Source organism: Schistosoma mansoni, chromosome 1 (genome assembly GCF_000237925.1).
Source record: "Schistosoma mansoni strain Puerto Rico chromosome 1, complete genome".
NCBI lineage: Eukaryota > Metazoa > Platyhelminthes > Trematoda > Strigeidida > Schistosomatidae > Schistosoma > Schistosoma mansoni.
In genome coordinates, this window is record NC_031495.1 from 28,396,875 (window position 1) to 28,418,607 (window position 21,733).

Here is a 21,733-nt window from a genome sequence, read left to right on the forward strand (position 1 = left end):
TCCTCAAATCAATATTATTGTATTGCTTTCACCATTCATAATGAGTATAACTGTTTTATTGTTCCGTACGTATCATACTTTTCTTTATAGAATGATATTTTATTCAAGTCCCTTATTACTGGCCAAAGTAATTCATCCAAGATTAGTTTGTAGTCATATTGCGGGTATGCTTAACAGTCCTGAGAAACGTGTTATTCTGATGGCTTTGCAAATTTCTGTTATGTTACTCGGTCGGATCCCGTTTGTATTTTCTACACATTTTCGGAAAGAAGGTATTATTCATCGAGTTGAACAATTAATTTTACGTCTGACTAATAGTAGTACTTCAGGTATCACTTTACAAAATGACTTATTCTCAAGCAAACCTGTGCCCAAAGTATCTTGTGTTGGTTCCAATACCATAACATGCGTATCAAGCGACAACTGCGCAAGTAATCAACATATAAATCACCAACCATTTCAACCTAATGATGACATCAAATCGAAACGTGAATCAGCCGTTACTCATGGACATCATGAAGAGGTGATTGTGTATTTTTATTATCGATGATATATTCTATTGAATATGTCATGTTGAACTTGACATAATTGGAATGTAATTAGTTACTAATTTTTGATACTCTTTTACACGTATGGGGAGAAAAATTCATGAGCGAAATAAGTTCTAATATTATACATCCTAAACTCTAACATTTTCAAATGTGTTTTATTATTGATTATTTGGTTTAGTTGTCATATTATCTGTAGTTTCTAATTCGAATAAAATTGCGTTCCATGGAAGTGGCTTTATTGATCTGGAGAATATGCCAGTGATTTGTCATGAATCTTACAGCTTAGTCAAAATATATTGAAGATTACAGATCAAAAGTTCTATTATTATATGCCATTGCTTCCATGTTTTCGATTCAAATTGTTTAACCAACTTGTAAATAAAACTAATAATCACTGCTTATACTTATGTTACTACAAGTTATACAACAGGTATACCAAAATCATTTTTATGAATATTTCATTAATGGTTAGATTGTAGCTGCTGGCCCATAGAATCTTTGATACATGATTCGTCCTATTTGGGACTCAGCTTAATGTATGTGCATTCCAGTTTTGATGTTAACACTAAAATTCAAACCTAGAAGCTTTCGCTTCAAAGTCGAACACGGTACCCACTGAGCTACTAAGTCCAAATAACCTACTATTTTGTCTCCAAATATTGTTTTTCGATCAAATCGATCCATACAGTTATATTTAAATCTTACTTTGTATACAACATTAGTTTAAAAGTGTTTACAGTTGCTCATCTTTTTAGTTCATCAAGTTAACCACGAAAGCTTTTCATTGTTAATTTGAAATTTCAAAAACTGAACAATGAGAATTTCGATATGTTTATTGAGATTGTATATTTCATGGATATAATTCCCTTCCCCTTTAGGATCTATTTTTACCTCAGTCTTATCACTGAATAAATGTCATTGTATTGTGAATATATTTCTTAGTTTATTGTTTGATCACTTGTAATGGACCATAATTTTCTTCACAGGCGAGTAAACTCAGTGCTGTTTATTTTGTTTATTCATAACTAGACTCACATGGGAAGCTGCAGTACACAAAATTGTTCTGTTGTACTTGATATGCCTTTGTCATACAATTCGTCAGTTCAAAAAAGTTTGAATCCCAGTACCAACCAGCAAATAAAGCATCGAATAGAATTGCCTAATACAGTGTCCCATTCGCCTACACTTTTGTTAACTGAACGGTTAGTAATTATTGGTTTTGTTTCTGCACTATTTGAATGTACTGATTCTTACACTACGCATTTCTTTAAAACGTTTCACTTTGTTATGAGAATCACTAGAAAACCAATACTTTAATTGATAAATTCCCTATATAATGCAATATATTTTCGAACATAGGGTTGAATAGGATTCACTTATCGATTATGTCTCAATAGAATAGTCAGAACAAAGATTTCATAAAAGTTATAAATAATTATTAACTTGGTTACATGTTATATGTGGTTACCCTCTCTGTATATCGAGTCACTAATTGTACCACTACTATCGCTACTTATCATGTATTGGGGATGTCATTTAAAATTGGTCAATACTCTAACTGAGCTCTCGAATCGGTTTCTTAAACGCTTGTAATAACCTCAGGCTAAATTTACACGGCGACTTGAACGCGATAGAAAAAGTGCGAAGTGTGAGATGTGTACGCTTTACTCCAAGGTTAGTTTATGTACAGAAAGTCTAGGGTATTTATAGTATTCCAGATAGTCTTGACCTTCCGGAATTTTCCGGAACCATACTGAATATAGTACCGGGATAGGTCATTATCCAATTAGTAGTGTGTAACGTGACTCTTCACCTTTTAGGTGTTCCTGAGACACTTCTACTCAGTGCTGATTGAATAAAATATTTCCCAGCGTTTTTAGGGCCTTCCTGGCCTTTTTCGAGGAATACCTTGGATCTCCCCACCAAGAATGTCTACTGTTTTCCATTTATTGAATTTACTAAAGTTGTTTAGCATTAGTCCATAATTAGCAGTAAATGAATTGGTTAGTCTTTGTTGTTATACACGCTTCGCAATCAGATTTTAACTATATTTTAAAATATCACTATTTTGTTTTAATCTCTTCACCAGTTCACAACTTCATTTTTTTAATAATCTGATACAATTTCATGTATTGTTTCACGATTAGAGATCCTTTACTTCAGTCCATCTGTTCAATTTGTGAACACTTACAAGCACGTACACAGATTTTATTAAAATCATTCGACTCACTCAATAATACTTCTACAATTGAATGTACTAATCCTAGTAATTATCATCATGAAGAAAATAAAGCTAGTCCATCCTCTCATCATGATGTTACAATTCATAATCTTATTGATTTAATGCCTATACTGAAATGTGTGGCTCATCAATTAAATTCTGACTCACCAAATCTATGGATACGTGGTTTAAACCAATTAATTGATTTATTCAAACCGAATGAAAAAACACTTGAAAGAATGATAGAACCACCGTCACCGTTTGAACTACAAGAAAGTGGTGTAACAAATGCTTTGTTAAATTTTCTTACATCATCAAATAATCGGGAAATTCGTTTATGGATAATGTTTAGAGTAAGTTGTTGTGTTGACACTGATTAAATTTGTTATTTTCTTTATTCTTTGTTGGCTTTGTTGATTCTTTATTAGGTTTTTGTTAAAATAAACAAATCTGAAAGTTTATTGAAATGATGATGATAATGATGAATCATTGTCTCAGTAATAAATTCATAAAAATAATGTTGGCTGGCATACTGCTTATTGACTATTCATATTATTAAAATGACTAGTATTCACAAAGTTGGTTTTTTAGTTTGTTTGTTGTGGTTTATTTTGGTCTAAATTTTTATTGTGTTAGAGATATTTACTCTATAATCAGCATTTTGACTATGATGCTAGTTTTGAACATTGGGAAAAGTTACATAGATCTTCTAACATTTTCAGATACTTTTTGCTTATAGAGTCTTATAAGTATGAGACTTTAATTTCAACCTGATGTGTTCATCAATTTACTCTGGCCACTGGTAATGATCAACTTTCGTAGTTTTAATTTATCCAGTTATTAATCTATTAAATGAAATGATACTTTCAATAAATTAAGACTGATAGAAAAATTTACAATATCAATATTTAAAGCATTTATTCCATTTAATAAATCTGGATAATGCAATGAAAAACAAGGATAATTAGAACTATGTGATATATTAGGTCTATATATATCTCGAACAGTCTGATTATTCATACTTGTTAAGAGGTTTTTGTATGAAAAATAAAATGCCAACTAGACAAATTAGAAGGTAAAGGGAAATAATAAATATAATAAAGAAAACAATGTGGAACTCAGCACTCTTGTTAATAAATTAATATTATTAGGATAGATTCGGAGTAAAAACAAGGTGTTTTCGTATGGCCAATACTTCGGTAAACCTTAGTGTACTTCCTTGATCATTCCTTTATCACACTACATAGGTAGATTTGCTATCATTCCTATGGTCCATCTCAACTATGTGTTTTGCAGTGAATAATGATGTTTATCTATCTTGCGTTCTTATTTGACCATTGGAATTCATTTGCTTCTGTAACCAATTTGTAGTGTATTCAATCACCTTTGCAGATCACTATTGTTTCTCCTTATGTACATATGTCTGCATATTACATGTAAATTGATACATGCATTGGAATATAGTACACCCGTTTACATGCTGTTTGAGTTTTTATTAAAACACAGACTTTGACTTTTCGATAATGATGAGTTAAGCTTCTCAAGAAGTCCCACTGGTCACCAATTCAAATTTTCGTTTCGACATAAGACTGTTCGAGTCACCTGTTAATGGTAAGGTGTTATAGACACTTTTTTGGAGTGCCAAAAATGTAATAGGTCTCCATGAATAACCAGTCTCTATCAGTGTCTCAGTTAAGAGCTTAACTTCTCCCTCAATAATATCTACAGTGCAAATGCAACTAGTCCTATTGAATAAATGTCTTAACAAGTGTGGTGTGTGCTACTGATGTCGACAGATATAAGTAATATTTATCGCTAATCGAAAGTCAAACGCGTGGTGGCAGAGGGTTAAGAAGATCGAAGAGAAGAGAATGATAATAGAGAGTGATTGGTGTGGAAATGAAGGAACAATCAAGTCTGAGGCAATTGATTAAGATTTTGCAAATGAAGTATTTACTGTATGATTCTCAGATTTTACTAAGATATTCTGTAATGTTGTATTAAAGTACATTTGGTTGTCCCCACTTGTGTTCTTGTTCACTACACAAGTACCTTTTGTGTTTAGAATGTATTATGCTATTAAACGGCTCCGACAATCTTCATCTTCTCATTGTATTTTCCAAATTTGTTAATATTTAATTTATTTTGTACTCTGAAATTAGTTTGTATTGGTTTTGTGAATTGTACATTCTAAACTGTGAATAAACTGGATATTTTACATTCAGTTTATAAATTATGGGATCCATTCAAATATATATCTACATTATAGTCGAATGCATATAAGTAAATGGATTCAATACAAGTTTTGTTATTATAAATAGTGACTGGATAACAGAATTTAAAGCAGTGATAATTTACAACTCATTTAACAAGTATATATCTATCATACTTGGATTCATGACACTTTTTCATCCAAGTCCAACGACAATTCTACATGTCTATTCAAACTGAAATACATGATGCATGATTAAAACCTACAACCAAGTGATTGAAAGTCCAATGCATCCATCACCAAGCTATTTCTTCACTTAGTCATTAACTGTTAGTAGCGTTCTAGTCAAGAGTGAATTAACTCCTTATATCTTGTCAGTTACAGCAACCATTAGTAATAATGTTTAATGTTTCAGACACTTGATGCCAGGTATTATTTTCATTAAATCATTTGTTAATTCACAGCAAATATAGGAAAAACATTGTTTACTGGAAGTACAAAAATAACTTGTCAAATGAATGCAGACTATTCAAATAGCATTAATTGTAATACATCAACTTTATGAATAATACTAACTAATTAAAACAAAGCGCTCTTTGAGACTTTCTATGTTCCACTCAGTATTAATAACTTAATAAATGAAGTTTATTTGCCCGAATAAAATAATTAATCATCATCTATCTTTTATTAATTCATGTTTAGATGTTCCTTGGCCGGCGAGCTACCACACCTATCCGATTCAGTCCAACATTAAATTTAGAAAATATAAATGGACGGAAATGGAATGGTTATAAAAATTGGTTTAACTTTCTGTCAATTATACCAGATTTGTTTTTGTCCGATCATAGTAAATTAAGTCAGTTAAGTGTGATTGAATGTCATTTGAATTCAGAATTGAAGCATGATGATAATTCATCTCGTGGAGTCGAAGCTTTCAGAGCCTTAATAGAATGCCTTTTGGCTTACTTACATAGACATGAGCATTTTCAAGTTAATACTATTCCATCACTGCTACCTCCATCTGATAAGTGGATCTCAATGTTTGGAAGAGATTTCTTTAAAAATGTTAGTAATCCCGATGTGGTGGATGGTTTTGGAGTACATCATGACAACACTTTGTCATCACCCTCACCTTCTAGTAGTGCTCAAAAGTTGTCGTCATCACGACAAAATAATACTCCGAAAGCTGTTGGAGTTAACAATTCTGGTCGGTCATCTAATAAGGTTCCTACTCAAAGAGTGTGTAGTATGAGGACATCTGCCAAAGCATCTCATCCTCTCCCCATTAATTATAGTAATAATAGGGTAGATCCATCAAATTCTGGTTGGCATTCAGGAAACACGGATTCGAAATTCGTAACTCATAATGCTCTCTGCTCATCCTCTCGATCTGTTCAAATAACCGCTCCTACTCCAGGGATACTGCATATCGAACTTCATCGTATGTATGAAACAGATGGTACAATAAACGGAAGTAATTCACCATTGAACCATCCAACCAGTCCACCAATTACGGGGACAAACTCTAAAAGTGGTCGCAAATCTTCTTTATCTTCAACATCATCTGAGCATTCAGCAAATACTTCGTTCTCGTTAACAACTGAGACATGTTCCTCTTTACCACATTTTCTACCATTGCGTATTACTGCTCTGGCCACAATTCAGGTAAGTCTTTAAAATCCTACAGTACCATTAAGTACCATTAATTATCTGAACATATTTTTCTATCTCATTCTATTATTATTATTATTATTATTGTCATCATGTATGCCTTCTTTGTTGTGTCAATTCAGGCAATAGACTGTCTGACCAAATATACTTAAATAATTACATATTTATAGAAAAGTTTAAAAATTTATCTATTAAAAAGAATACTTAGTGTCAAGTTGATTACTGGAAATACTCGAGTTCATTAATTTGTACTTTTACTTAATTATGTTAACTCTATTTTATTTTATATCATCAATTTTTTTCTGTAGAATGTTGAACGACTGCTCTTACAACGTAACTATGTGAACAGTGTTCTTCAAGAGAATGGTTTTTCACAACAAGCTGATTATAATTTGACAGGTTTTCAAGAAACATTTATCGATCATATTGCAGATGATCTTTGTACTTCACCACAATCACAGCTAGTTGATGAAGTGACAGATAATGACGATGAAGATATGGATTCTCATACTCATTCACTATTGCGAGATTTGCAATCGGTCGAAGGACCCTTCAAAAATCATTCAGATATTCAACACTCAGACACATATCTACGAACGGCGGTCGCTGTGAACACAAGTAATATAAAGGCTGTTACACCCGAACGTCGACAGAGAAATCTGTCTAGTCGAGTTTCCAAACCATCCGTCTTACTTCCTAGTGAGTCATCAGGTATGACTTCTATTCATATACAACCATCCGTCAGTAGAAGTCCAAGACATCTAAAATCAGACGTTTATGCTAAATACCTTTCGCTGTTATCTCTTGTCTCTTCTGAAAACCCTATCCATGAACGTTCTACACTTAATCAATCAATCGTTACAAATCCCAATGTACATTTAACACCCCCAGTTTGCTGTACACAAACACCAATTTCATCGAAAACATCTGTTTCCGCTTCTAGTTCACTTCAAAGAGGATTACGTAGCTTATTGCAACGTAGTTCAGAAATTTTACCTTTGATGACTCGAAGTGGAATTGAAAAACCGAATGTATCTAACTTACACTCAGTTGAAAATCCTAATGCCTTTGCTGCCAAGAAAACTGATTGTCGTAGTGTCCGAAGGCGTTCTACTACTAACGTCTCGATTTCTGATATACTTAGTTCAACATCTACTTCACTGTCTGTTCCTGGAAGAGTAATTACTCCGTTTTCTCACTTTTTACGTTCTGTCACTAACCCACTGGGATCAGATGATAATTCAAGTGTCGATACTTCTGTAATCTCTAGTAGACGTAAGTCCAGGAAAACGACTGTCCAAAAGGAATCAGATGTTATTGTCGTCACCACAAACTCTGAAACGTCAGTATATGTTTCTAGGCCTGTTTCTTCAGTTCCTACTCAGCTTACAAGTAGGTACAGGAGATTGAAAGGTGGATCTCTTTTTACAACTCTTGGCGTCCTAGCTAGTAATTCAGCTACAACAACGACTACAGCATCAGTTCGTAAAGGGCCAATTCGTCGAGGTCGAAGTGGTGGAATTTATAGCTCCCATTTACCTCAAACTCGCTCCTTTAAAAGTGCTGTGTCACCTTCATTGTCGTCTACATCGAATGCTTCATCGCCAGTTGGAAGTGAAGATAGTTTTATCTATCATGGTAAATTAAGACCTACAATTACATTCTATATCGGCGGTCACTGTTTGCCTTCAGACATTCCATTATATGAAGCGGTTCGCAAGTTTAACCCGGAAATCTTATCTTATTCTTCTTCTGTTAATTCAGTACTAAATAATTTTGGCTCTCACAACCAGACGCTTGATATTTCTGAGCAGTTATCTTTAACACAGACAGAGAAGGAAAATTTAGTGAGTCATTTTTAAAAAATACATAGTAATTGTTATGTTATGTTAGATATTTATTTTTAATTAACGAGAAGGTCACTCAATTAACTCAGATGTTTTCATTTAGATCTTGTATAGTTTTTGACAGATATACTGATGTTATTTTGCCTTTCTTGCTTAAGTATTTCGAGAGGTTTTACTTCCCTTTAGTAGCTGCTTAAAATTTGTGTAACTGTTTTACTGTAGTAATTTCAGTTCCCAGTTAGCCATCATTATTATGCCTCAGATTTTGCTTTTTACTCTGTTTTTTTTAGATTGGTCATTTTATTTGGAGCCTTACTCATGTTATTCAGTATCGAGTCACCTATCAGTCTTCATCTCACGATACTAGTGGTACTTATTCAAGTAAACATAATAATATCTCTTCTTTGTCATCACTTCCTGGCCATTCGTTATCTCCCTCTTCAGCTTCATTATCGCCTAAAGATGTCAGTGATTCCGGTGTCGCTAGTATAGCACCATCATTTCCTACTACACTAAGCCTTAGTGCAGCAATAACATGTTTTAAACACCGACGTCCAAGTGAAACTGACACTGATCATGTAGACAGTCTCGAAAAGTGCCCAGCTCCAAGTTCAACTCATACTGTCATTGATTCATTATCCTCAGTACAAAAACATATCCCTTCATATGGTCAAACATTTCAACTGGCTCAAACTCCATTATTTGACTTCCTAGTTAGTGATTTACCTGAAGGCTTCTTAACTGACATTCGATGTGATTGCGGCTCTTTGAATCAACAACCAAAATGTCTGTTGAATGCGGAAACGGTAAACTTAAATTCTTCAAAAAACCCTTTATCAACAACTCTTTCTCTCTTGCGCGTATTATATAACATCAATCGTTTGTGGTATACAGTTCATAATGCTTTGGATCCTTTTCCAATTTATTCTTCAGTAAGTCTTTGCCAGTATTAACCTTATACAATCGTTTATGTGCTCGCTAAAATTGTTTTGTTTTTCTACGGTTATCAGATTAGATTAAATAATTAATTAGTTATTATTGGTAGAAATTCCACAACATAAATTTTGTATTTCGTTAAAGTAGTGAAAACATAGCCAATAGGAAACAAACGAGTAGATCAAACAGATTTCATTTCTTTATGTTATATATATGTTGAATTACATCAACTGTCCTGAGTGAGATCTAAGATTTTTTATAAACTAGTGGAATGTTTCAGTCTGATCATTCTCCTGCAGTTAGACTACTCGTTATGATATATTTTAACTTATTGGCAATAATCCATGCGCTGTTCACTGAATGTTTACAATGTCAACTCCACACTAAACTCATATATCGAACTCGAACTTTTTTTCATCTTACTTTTTTTATTTCATAGGACTTTTGTTTAATTGCATCAATGGTAAAATGAGTATATTTTTCTTGTTTTCATTACATTCAATCACTTCGTTCCACAGCTGTTGCTTTGTCTATCCAACTTATGATGAATAATTATGTATGTAGCTATAGTAGCAGTTGGTTTAAAATGAAAAACGACCATAGAAACCTAAAAACTTATCTAAAAGTTTCTTGGAAGACATGATAAGTTTCTCTTTTCCTAAAGATGAGATTTTCAGTTAGTCAAGGAAGTACTTAGTATGTTTTAATTTCGTGAATATCAAACCGTATTAATGATCTTCTGTAAATCCGAGTACTTCCCTTTACTGTACTACTGTCAGCTGCATTATGTAATTGTGTGTGTTCAAAGTTTGAATGGTTAGTGTTCAACTTTAAGTGCAATATGATTACAGGATAATAAATTCATATATTTGTACTCCACTTGTAGGATATCGAAAAGTTCTCTGTCTGTCATTCAGAACTGAATAACCCAAAATATTAATGTGTAAATTTCTCTTTCTTTCTCCATATATATATATATATATATATTGCATACGATGCAATATAAGAAAACTTCTTGTAATCACCTGACTTCAATGTAATCACCTGACTTCAATGTCTTAAAACTATGCTCTTCTAATTTTTTTCAAGCTTTCTTTTTGTGTTTTTTCTAAAAAATACAATATATACTATTTGATTACTTTTTTCAATTATGATTGAATTAAATGAAAGACCAATTAAACGTTTATAAATTTCTCTACCTTAAGGTAATGCTTCTGTCGCTACATCCTTTACGCTTTCTAAATTAAAGTCTGTTAGACTATAAATCTGTTACTCGTCTTTTTATCAAAAGTGTCCTGATTATGTACGAAATGGACTTATCAACTGTATTGCCTTTTTGTCATGTGTTTGACTTAAGTAATCACGTCAATTAGAAGTTTTGTTGTTAAGGTCTTTGGAATTATGGAGATTTGCTTGTCCTATCAGTTACGGGGTAAATGCCTTAGTGAAAAACATCTACAAACCCACTAACTTGTAAGGAGAGGTTGGTTGACTGTCTTGTTAAAACAAGCTGGATTTCATTTTAAGTTCTGTTTATACTTGAATTAATGATAACTAAATAATCAAAGCGTTTCTCATGTTAACAGTTAAATTTTGAACTGTGTAAGTGATTTATAATAGTTGAGTAATTATAACTAACTCCTTATTTTTATTTTGCATTATTATTGTACAGCAATCATTTCAGAGTCAAAAACTCGCTGTCAAAGCTAAACGTCAATTACAAGATGTTTTCAGTGTGCTGGCTGGCAATTTGCCCTCTTGGTTGATTCAATTGATATCAGTATGCCCATTCTTGTTTCCTTTTGATATTCGAAGGACTTTCTTCTATGCTTACAATTTTGATCGTAATCGAGCTTTACTCAGATTTCAGGTAGAGTTAGTTGGATTATTTAATATATTCAGAAGTTTATGTTTTATTATCTGGAATAACTCCATATACACAACACTGTACTGTGTTGCGTTAAGTTTTACTTTTTTTGTTGTATAAAGTTCCACTTGTTTGAAAATTAAAAGCAACTGACAACAGATATTACTGTAAACCACAATAATGATAATAATGAGGATAAGACATACTACCTACCACGAATAATTCCAATTTATCGATTCGGCAAACTGCTAGGGAGATACGCTTTGAATTAGATCACTGTATGTCCTTTTTTTAAGATTACAGAATGTCGGTACACAAAACGAGTGACTAATTCGAAATGGAATAAAACAGATTGTTGTGGATCTGTGTAATCACACATTTTTTAAAATGATATTTAGAGGAAAACATCAGACTCAAGTCTATTGACAATACCTAGATCTCATGAAAAAAATTTGCGTGACACTGCCGATTTCCATCTTGTTTACGAATTTTGAGCATATATTTATTATGCAATTGGTAAGTGTTAGTGGGACTGTAGAATAATCAATGATAAGTCTATTTCATAGTAATTTGAAATATGTAGTTACCATACCTGATACTATTCCTATTTGACTGTTGTTTGTTGAAGCTATAAGTCGTATACTGCGTTATTAAAATGACTAGTTTTGGAATTATTTCCATAGTGACAGAAAACAATACATTCTTCAATCTGGCCTTGACAATTGTTAATAAATAATTCTTATTGCCACTGAAGGTGTTCTGAAAAGTATGTAAGGTTACCTAATTTATTACTAAGATTTAAGCTAATATTCTCTTTTATTTAGATTAAATCGTTTCATCTAATATCAAAGTGTCAATATTCTTGTAGCTTTTTAATCAAAACTGTAAATCAATACGCTTTCTTTGTTTATATGCATCATTTGTTGTACTAGAATAATTGTTTTTATTGTTTGAATAGACAATAGTAACAACATGAAATTTTAATTAATTTTGTGTGTGTATATTCGACCAGAGTTAATAATTATTTTGTATCATCGAAGAATTCAATACTACTGCTGATGCTGCCACATTGATCTGTTCAAATTGTTGATTATCATTTTTCTCTCCTATTTCAACATGGAAATTATTGACATAACATCTGTCAAATTATTACTTTACAGTTAAACTATCATTCATTTTGCATTATTCCATTTCATTAAAATCATGAATTGATCCAAGTTCGACCACCATTGAAAACCTGGGATCCCTCAACGGCCGTTTCGTCCTGGTATGAGGATCTTCATCACTGGGCATCTAACAGTGTTAATGTCTAACCTTAATCAGTCCATGTCATTGAACGACTATCTTCTATTTTCTTCGGTGGGTGACTGTCTCACACTTTACTCGACTTAACCTTCACCAGAACTCCAAAAATCTCGTCTGAAAGCTAGTGAGCACTCAATAATTGTCAATATGGAGCTGTAGAGATAGTAGAATTCCATTGAACTTATGAACACTATGGAAACTTGAAAGCATTGCTGAGGAGTCCCATACTAGGACGAAACGGTCGTTTAGTGCTTCATGGTCTTGAATGATACTCTAACTTAGATCGGTTCATTATTTTATTTAAAATCATTCGGTCTCCTATTTGCTAGATGTTCTGCTATTCTAATTTATTCATTTTTGTTTACTTACACTTTTAAATAAACTGGTAGTAGGTGGTGCTTTATGTTTATTTGCAATTTATATATTTTCTGTCCGAGTGTAAGTACTTACTTAACTGTACATAATAATAGTAGCATTAGTATCAGTATTAGAGATAATATTTCAGTAGTAGCTGAGACATTATTCGGTAGAGAATTATTGTAGATAATTTCTGTGTTCATTTGTATACCATTCCATCCAGCGCAGTCTTAAACGTCACATTGGACTTAGTATTGTTGAATAGTGGCTGTCAATGGAATCTAGGAAGTGTCGTTCGTTTTATTTTTGACTCATCAGTTGAATGTACCTACATCCACTTGTTTTTCTGGGTCATACATCACCTTATATTAAAACATCGGCTATGACACTAATTACAAATTAAAATTTACATTTGTTTATTATCTAGGATTTGGCAAGTTCTTACACTTCTGATATTGATCAAAATCGTGAGCAAATCGATACAAGAAGTCCTATGCCATTGTTATCTCATGGTATTCATGATAATCAGCCTACATTTATTGCTGGTTTACAAGGTGGAGGAGGTGGTATGACTAGTTCATCATCAAACTCTACATCTCTGCTAGCTCAACTTAACGCATTCTCTCAGTCTTCATTCAACACACAATTGTTTGATCACAGTTCTGGACTATCATCTACGTCTTCTCAAGAACATAACAGACAAGATAATGGAAGAAATAATTTAGGAACACGTGGAAGATACCATTTACGCCTGGCCTTGTCACCAAACTTTCGTCGGCATAAAGTTACTGTTAATCGAGATGAAAAACGTCTACTGAAACAAGCTGAAATGACATTAAATGAAATGGGTGATTCACGTGCAGTATTAGAAATTGCTTTTGAGGGTGAAGTTGGATTTGGTCTTGGTCCAACACTTGAATTTTACACATTGATAAGTCGTTTGTTAATGAAATCTAATTTAAGTCTTTGGCATGGTTGTGAATCTACTTCGGATGGATATTTGATTGCTCCAGCGCCGGGACTTTATCCTCGTCCATTTTCAAGACAAACTAAATCTTCAGTTATACGGGAGGTATTTTGTCTATTTTAATATAAAACGACTTATTGATAATAAAAATGATAATTATAAAAATATTTAACCTTATTTAGTCTTCGTATACATTAATTCTACACAAAACGAGTTTCGTTTATGCTTTTAACATCGTTGTGAAATAAACTATATTGTTTATAAGTTTTTATAGCAGTTCTCTGCTGTTCTTACTTCTTCCCTCTTTAGTAAAAAACACACTAAACAACCCTTCGTGGATTTTCAGCTTAAGCCTGTTACAACCAATAGTACTTCGTATGGATGCTTATTTTAATGGAGGGGTGACTTAGTGGTTGAAGAATTCGATTTTCAACCACTAGGTCGCAAGTTGGAGTCCCACAGCACTTCGGTTTAGTTAGCCAGGTAGTATTAATAACCCCCACGTATGAATTGTGGCTCAAAGTCAAGTACACAAATCTGTACTTGGTAAATCTGTTACTTCCTAATTCATCATGATACTTTCACTGTTTTTAATGTTTTATTACATATTTACAGGTCTAGCAATGACATTGATGTGAATTACTTTACAAATCACTGTGTACCAATATCTAAAAAATCTTGAGATCTATCATGTAAAAACCTGTATTCATTAAGTGTTGAGTGAACTTATTTAAAGACGTCATGTCAAGCCCGATAATGGTTGATAAAACCGCTGGGTATGGATAGAAAGCTGTACTGATAATTGTCACTGGAATGATATTTAAATAGTCATGACAATAATATCTTACATAACCACTTTGGGACACCAATAATAATCACGTTTAAGATTAAATTATGTTGTTTGTTTACTGTTCTGTATTCACTTATTCTCTTATTTGCTTGAATTAAGCTGAATAGTTTGCACTTCTTTGAAACATTTTATGCGCCATATTTTGTTGTATTATTTTAAGTATTCACTATGTTTTTTTTAAAAACCTTCATTAGGTTTGTGGGAAATTCAATTTTCTGGGCCGTTTATTAGCTAGAGCATTGTTAGATTGGCGACGGTTAGATTTGCCTTTTTCACCAGCATTTTTCAAATGGTTCTTAGCACCTACAACAAGTGATTCTATCCGGAAAGGTCATATTTTACCAAGTGATTTATCATTAATAGATCCAGACTTAGGTCGACACATAAGACAGTTAACAGAATTGGTTAATCGTCGTCAAGCTTTATGTCATCAATTATCAAATTTAGATGCTTCAAATCTTCCATCATCTGTTTCCTTGGGCGGAGTTTATTTAAACAATGCAATTAATATTAAAAGCGTACATCACCATCATCATCAAACACAAAAGTTGGATTCAATTAAAGCTTCTTTAGCCATGTTAGACAATGAGGTTGATGATTTGTGCCTAAATTTCACACTTCCAGGTTACGAGGTAAGAAGGAAATTTTGTCAGTAATTAATTCTTGTAAATTTAATTATAACTATCACTGAAATAAATTACTGCAATCAGATAAATAAAAATTTGTTTAGGTGGTAATTTGATTATCGATATACATTAGAAACGTGAAAGCCGTATTCTATTTCAATCTGGTATTTGCGTCATAGAGATTTCGTTTTAGAGTCCATAGTCAATAAAAAAACGTACGTTGATCAAGTGTACTTCATTGACACTTCTCATTGTTGAAATCATTAGTTTTTTTTTAGAAATTCGGATCATACAAAGAAATATGTCCTCTATTAAACGGAAAACATTTCTTTGGTATATTTCAACACAATTCCTTATGTGTTATACATTTTAATGAAATAAATCATGTGTTAAACAGCTTCATAATGTTTAAACTAGACACGGAAGTTTATATGTATAAAAACACAATAACCACCGTTATTCAGTAACTGAAAAAATCTTACAACAATGACTTTGTTACTAAATGTTATTTTGATACTGTAACAAATCGAAAAATACTGCTAAACTGTGTCTCTTTATCTTAAAATGAAGATAGTTTTCCCTATTACATATAGGGTCAATGATTTATCAATCACAAAAAGCATGACTCAAATGTACACCGTTTTAGGTTGTCATACTTCACATCACTACTATGAAAGTATTTTATTTATTTGAACACAAATATTGGTACAAAAGGGCAACAAATACATATGCGCTACATAATAACAATGAGAATCTGAAGAGACAGAGGATGTTAAGTGCGTATAGGAAAAAGGAGAACAATAACGAACAGAAATTAGTGTATGGGAGTGAAATAATAATAATGATAAAGGCAGTTCAGTTAGCAAAGGTACAACCAGAATGAATTCTTCCAGTTAAAGTTACGTCCACTTTTTATGAGGAAAGTGACAGAAGGATCACCACTGGCTTCTATTCTTAGCCATTTCTGATAACGTCTCAAGCCACTGTATTGCACCGTCTCTAGGACTCCAACCAGGGAGTCGTGAAGAACCAACAGAAGTCAGTGCTATACAACTTTCTTTCATACCACGACACCATGTCATAAACTGACCACCTCTCCACAATTTCCAACCAGTCCCAGAGTCGGCAAATAATGCACGACGTGGAATTCTCTGGGACGACATTCGTAGAATATGTCCAAGCCACCGAAGTTGATGTTTCAAGGTAGTGACACTAATTGAATTATCTTCGTTGTACCCGAACCTTTGCATCACTAACATGGTATTACCAGTGGATGGCAACAATCTTTCGGACACATTGATGATCAAACACAGAGAGTCGTCTGATATCCTAAACTTGTAGAGGTCAGATTTCACAAGCATAAAGCAAAACTGCTCTCACCGACACGCTGTAGATTCGACCTTTTTTACAACCAGACTGGCATCACGAAGGCACCAAAAATGATCCAGATTGGCATGAGCTGCTCTGGCTTTCACTCACGCTACCACCGTCGCTTATGCAGATACACGAACTTCTTGACTATGAAAATCAAAGACGTTAGCAACGACTTATAGTAAGAAAATTTAAACACAAAATATATAGATTGGAGAAGACTATTGAAATCAAAGAATAAACTAACGAATCTGTAAACTTAGAAAATCAAGAACGAATTTACACTTGCCCCACTGCAATCCGTTTTCATTTATATCACGTAAAATCTCTAACCGTGTAAATTACGATTATCTTATAAACTTGTGAGCCAGGAAGTTTCCATCATCTCTCTATATGACTAAAAGTTGGAAACGGTGTATACTACTAATCTAGTACAAGACATCAGATATGTGTAGTAGTCAATAGTAATTCTGCTGTTGCTTCATTTCAATATTCTTTATTAACAATTTCAAAATTAAAAATTGAAGAGACAAGGATAACAATATTCTCACGTCCTTTATAGGGTTGATTTATTCCTACTACTTGTTGCTAGTCCTTAAAATGTCGTTGCAAATGTCATAATATTTATAATTTACATGATTTTTGCGTGTATAAAGTAATGATTAACGTTGAAATTGTAGTCAAACTATTATACTACTTTTCTTTACATTAATATAGCTTATTAGTTCCAATCGTTTAATTCTAACTGATCACGGGAACATGTCTCAATTAACCTACAAGCATGTAAATAGCCTAAATACCTGAATTGTTTCTCAGTTTTCAACTATCAAATAGTCTAATTAAAATGTGTGCGACTGAACTAACTCAGTAGTTTATCTAAAGCATCATACTTGACACAACACTTAAATATTATTAGTTTGTTAATCCACGACGTTTCTGTGATATTCAACGATTTTCTAGCTTTCGCACACTAATTCAAATAAGCTAGTTAACTGAACTCTGCTTTATGATCTATAACGAATTGTAAACCAGTGGCAATAAAAATTAGTTATTACTTCTTCGTCATCCATTCATAACTTGTCACTGTTCAAATGTTATACATTATATCGCACTTTAGATTTACAGAAATTCTATCGTAGGTGAATAAATAAGAGGTTTTTTAGTCTTTGTTTTCGGAGACATTAATGATATGAAGAAATTTGTTTCCAATTTTATTCTATGGGTCAGTGAAAGTGACTTTTATTCATTTCATATTTCTTGTTGATCGGCACATACAATAACCAATGTTATTTTCCATTATCTGTTATTACTTTTCAAAGGTTGAGTTAATTAAAAATGGTGCACATACTAATGTTACAGGCGCTAATTTAAGCTGTTACCTTCGTTTAGTTGCTCATTGGTTAGTTATTGAAGGTGCAAGTCGTCAAATGGAAGCAGTTTTAAAAGGTTTCGACTCGGTTCTACCTAATGTTCGTTCGCGGTTAACTACATTATTTCAACCAGATGAAATGGAGAATTTATTCTGTGGTGAATCATCACCTAGATTTAATTCCTTATCAATTAATCAAACTGGTGAAATAAAATCTATGCAATTATCAGATAAAAATTATTCATTGACAGATGAAGAAGGTTGGGATGTACAAAGCTTAACTCAATCATGTTGTTGTGATCATGGCTATACTCCACAATCACGTGCTATTCGTCTTCTGTTTGAAATTATGTCTGAATTCACTCCAGAACAACGAAGATTATTTGTACAGTTTGTGACTGGCAGTCCTCGTTTACCAGTTGGCGGTAAGTTTAGTTCCCTTATCAATTAATTTTATCAGGGGAAATTCGTTTCTAAGTTGTATTGATTCATGATGTCGTAGATTTGTACTACTTAGATTATAGCTTATCTATCCAGTAATAACGTTCAAACGAGCTCTGTACATAAAATGTGTAGTTATGATTATGCACGTACTCTGACAATCATATATGCACATACTAAACGTTTCTCCACTTTTTTATGTGGTTACATTTAATTTTTATCAATAGTGACTGCAAAATTAGACAACCAGTTGACAATTATGAATAGTCAGTATAGAGGTTTGTGGAAATTATTGGGTTCTATTGAAATCACAAACTGACCTATTTTCAACATCTGCAACTTTCAACCTTTGGTCGGTTTTTGTCTAGCCTGAAGTGACCTTATGTGCCGGATGAGTGTGAGATTATCTGAAAGAGAAAACAACAGAGTAACTGAGCCAACGATTCAGTGGGTACATAGAATGCACTTATACTTGATAATGAAATCAATCGACAGCTATCATAGATAATACAAACGTGAGATTAAGACAATCTAATAATCGAAACTAGAATTTGGTAGCCTAAGGTTTTGAATGCGTTACACGTCCACTGAAAACCTGAAGAAACTGGACAGTCGTTTTGTCCTCATACAGAACTCCTCACCAATAAACATCGAGGACCTTCGGTTTAGCACGTGAACCCTTAACCTCCAGTCCACCGAGCCATAATCTAATGGCATACATGTTTAACTCTAACGAATTCACAATATTGCGAGAGCACAGATTGTGATAGATACGTTTTGTATCAAAAGTGTGCTATACTGATATTTCAAGCAAAGTATTCTTGAAAAGTTTCAATCTAAGATCTAATGTTTCGTAATGAAGATATCTTGACTTGTGGTACTGAAGAATTATTCACTCAAGTTTAACATAGTACATATCACAACTAATATATTTACAGTTATTGTCATTAATCAAAACAATTTTCTGTAACCTACTAGTCCTGCTTGATCCCGTTTTTAGATGGCGTTGTAAATTTAATGTGTTAATTTATGAAAACATTCTTTTACATAATAAACAAAGATGGGCTCGAATCCATTGCCGTCCGCTTCAAACGTCATCGCGTTATCCACTCAGCTACTGAGTCCTGATAGCCACTTGCTTGTACAATGGAGCGTAGTTTAAATTCACTTGGTATTGTTTGTTTGAATATTCCGATTGATGTTTAGGAATGCAATTAATTTTTCTCTTATTGGCATATGTGTATACTCTGCGTATTGCCTCGATATAGCCTTAATTCGTGTTTGAAGCGAACGGTACTGGGTTCGAGTCCCAGAGTGAACATCAACTCTGGGATGCAGGTACATCCAGCTGACGAGTCCCAAATAGGGCGAAACGCGCTTCCTAGATTCCACTGCTAGCCACCATCCATCTTTGCTTATAATGCTTGTGAATTAAGGCTATTTGGAGGCATTACGCACAGTATGCACATATGCCAATAAGAGACTGATCAAATGCAGTCCTATACATGAATGGGAAGATTCAAACAAACAATACCAAGTGAATTTATTCTTTTACATATCCTTTTCAATTGTTTCTTTTTAATTTACTCTCATATCTTTGTTAATATCGAATATGAATAACAACTATCAATAAGTACATGAACAAACATTTGAGCAGACTAGAATGAGTTCCTTTTATTTCGTTTGGCTCTTGTCAGCTGCTTACAACCTGTGATAAATAAAAATCATGATTACAAAACGGGTTTAAATTACTTACATGAAAGAGTTAAGTTGGAAGTTATTATGATCACATATCAGTATAGTATAGCAAAAGTGTACATAAATTTAATAGACTGAATAAAATATTTGAAATATATACCTTAAGTAAAAGAACGTTCTATAACATTGGTAGTAACAAAAGTCGAAAGGTCTAGAAACAAGTTTTTACGTACTGAGTAAACACTGATAATAAGTAATAATAAAATGAGTTAAGCTCAGTAAATAAAAACAAGATTGTTAATCTAAAAGATAGTTGAAATAGAAATACGTAATGATGTGATTAATGGAAAGAAAGAGTCGAATAAAGTTTTGTGGTGCAACATAGGAATATTTGTCACCAAGGCAAAGAAATTGATAATAAAAATAATGCAATTTTTACATTCTAATTAGTACAACTATAAAGAAAAGCAAGTAACTAAAGCTTCCCAAATATTGCCAAATTCTACTTCCTTCAAAGGAAAAGAAGTCCTTAGTTTGGATCCAACTTGGAAAATATATCCGAGTTATCATATCTGACCTTATTCACATATCACATATATAAATTCACTCCTACCTTTTTACATTACAAATATTACATTTTTCACAACTATTAATAGATACACAAATACATCAGCATGTTTTATATAAGTCACCTTGATCCGAGTGACGTGACATTGACCTTGGCCAGACCTGTTTTTGATTGATTGTACCAAATATTTTTGTCTTTGTTTCTTTGTACTATTTAAAATCGTGACGAAGTGATTTACATATTAAATTACAAAACATTAAAAAAAATTTTATGTTTCCACTCATTAGTATATTACCAACATATTATTTTTACTAATGATCATTTACTCAACGCCCAAATTATTGTTAATATTAATTATTTTCTTTCTCTTCATTTTTTTTTCATTCACAGGTTTTCGTGCATTAAAACCTCCATTAAAAATTGTCATGAAACGAGAGACAGGTGAAAATGTTGATCATCATTTACCTTCTGTTATGACATGTCAAAATTATTTAAAACTTCCAGATTATTCATCTAAAGAATTGATGCTTTCTAAATTATTATATGCAATTAATGAGGGTCAAAATGCCTTTCATCTTTCATAATTGTTTATGCATATACAAATATATATGTATAAATTGTATACGAACAACAATAATTAGATATCATTATTAAATAACAATTACTATTGTTATTATTACTAATGCTGTTTGTTTGTTTTTAATAACACATTGTCCAGACATTGTCTAAAACTTGTACTATTCTTATTGTAAAGTTGTTTGTTTGTTTTTTAATTTTAACTTTTATAATCCAACTGTGTCACAATAAATAGGCACGTGTACACATAGTTAAAAATACACATATTTCCCTTATACTACTAAATTCTTTTTACTAAAA

The 21,733-nt window shown here is 32.7% G+C and overlaps 1 protein-coding gene across 1 annotated transcript in view; it reads left to right on the forward strand.

Moving 5' to 3' along the window:
* The window catches only part of Smp_172420 (putative ubiquitin protein ligase E3a), a gene marked incomplete at its 3' end in the record, with an annotated part of 48,766 nt that extends 27,385 nt beyond the window's left edge, over positions 1-21,381 (forward strand). The window contains exons 14-27 of the mRNA XM_018793927.1: positions 91-523; positions 1,581-1,753; positions 2,699-3,125; positions 5,687-6,649; positions 6,964-8,502; positions 8,793-9,060; positions 9,148-9,434; positions 11,111-11,308; positions 13,395-14,039; positions 14,979-15,114; positions 15,232-15,416; positions 18,101-18,308; positions 18,402-18,575; positions 21,248-21,381. Of these exons, the coding sequence (XP_018648391.1) occupies positions 91-523; positions 1,581-1,753; positions 2,699-3,125; positions 5,687-6,649; positions 6,964-8,502; positions 8,793-9,060; positions 9,148-9,434; positions 11,111-11,308; positions 13,395-14,039; positions 14,979-15,114; positions 15,232-15,416; positions 18,101-18,308; positions 18,402-18,575; positions 21,248-21,381 (5,770 nt within the window). The remainder of the gene's footprint in view (positions 1-90; positions 524-1,580; positions 1,754-2,698; positions 3,126-5,686; positions 6,650-6,963; positions 8,503-8,792; positions 9,061-9,147; positions 9,435-11,110; positions 11,309-13,394; positions 14,040-14,978; positions 15,115-15,231; positions 15,417-18,100; positions 18,309-18,401; positions 18,576-21,247) is intronic.
* Positions 21,382-21,733: the final 352 nt, after the last annotated feature.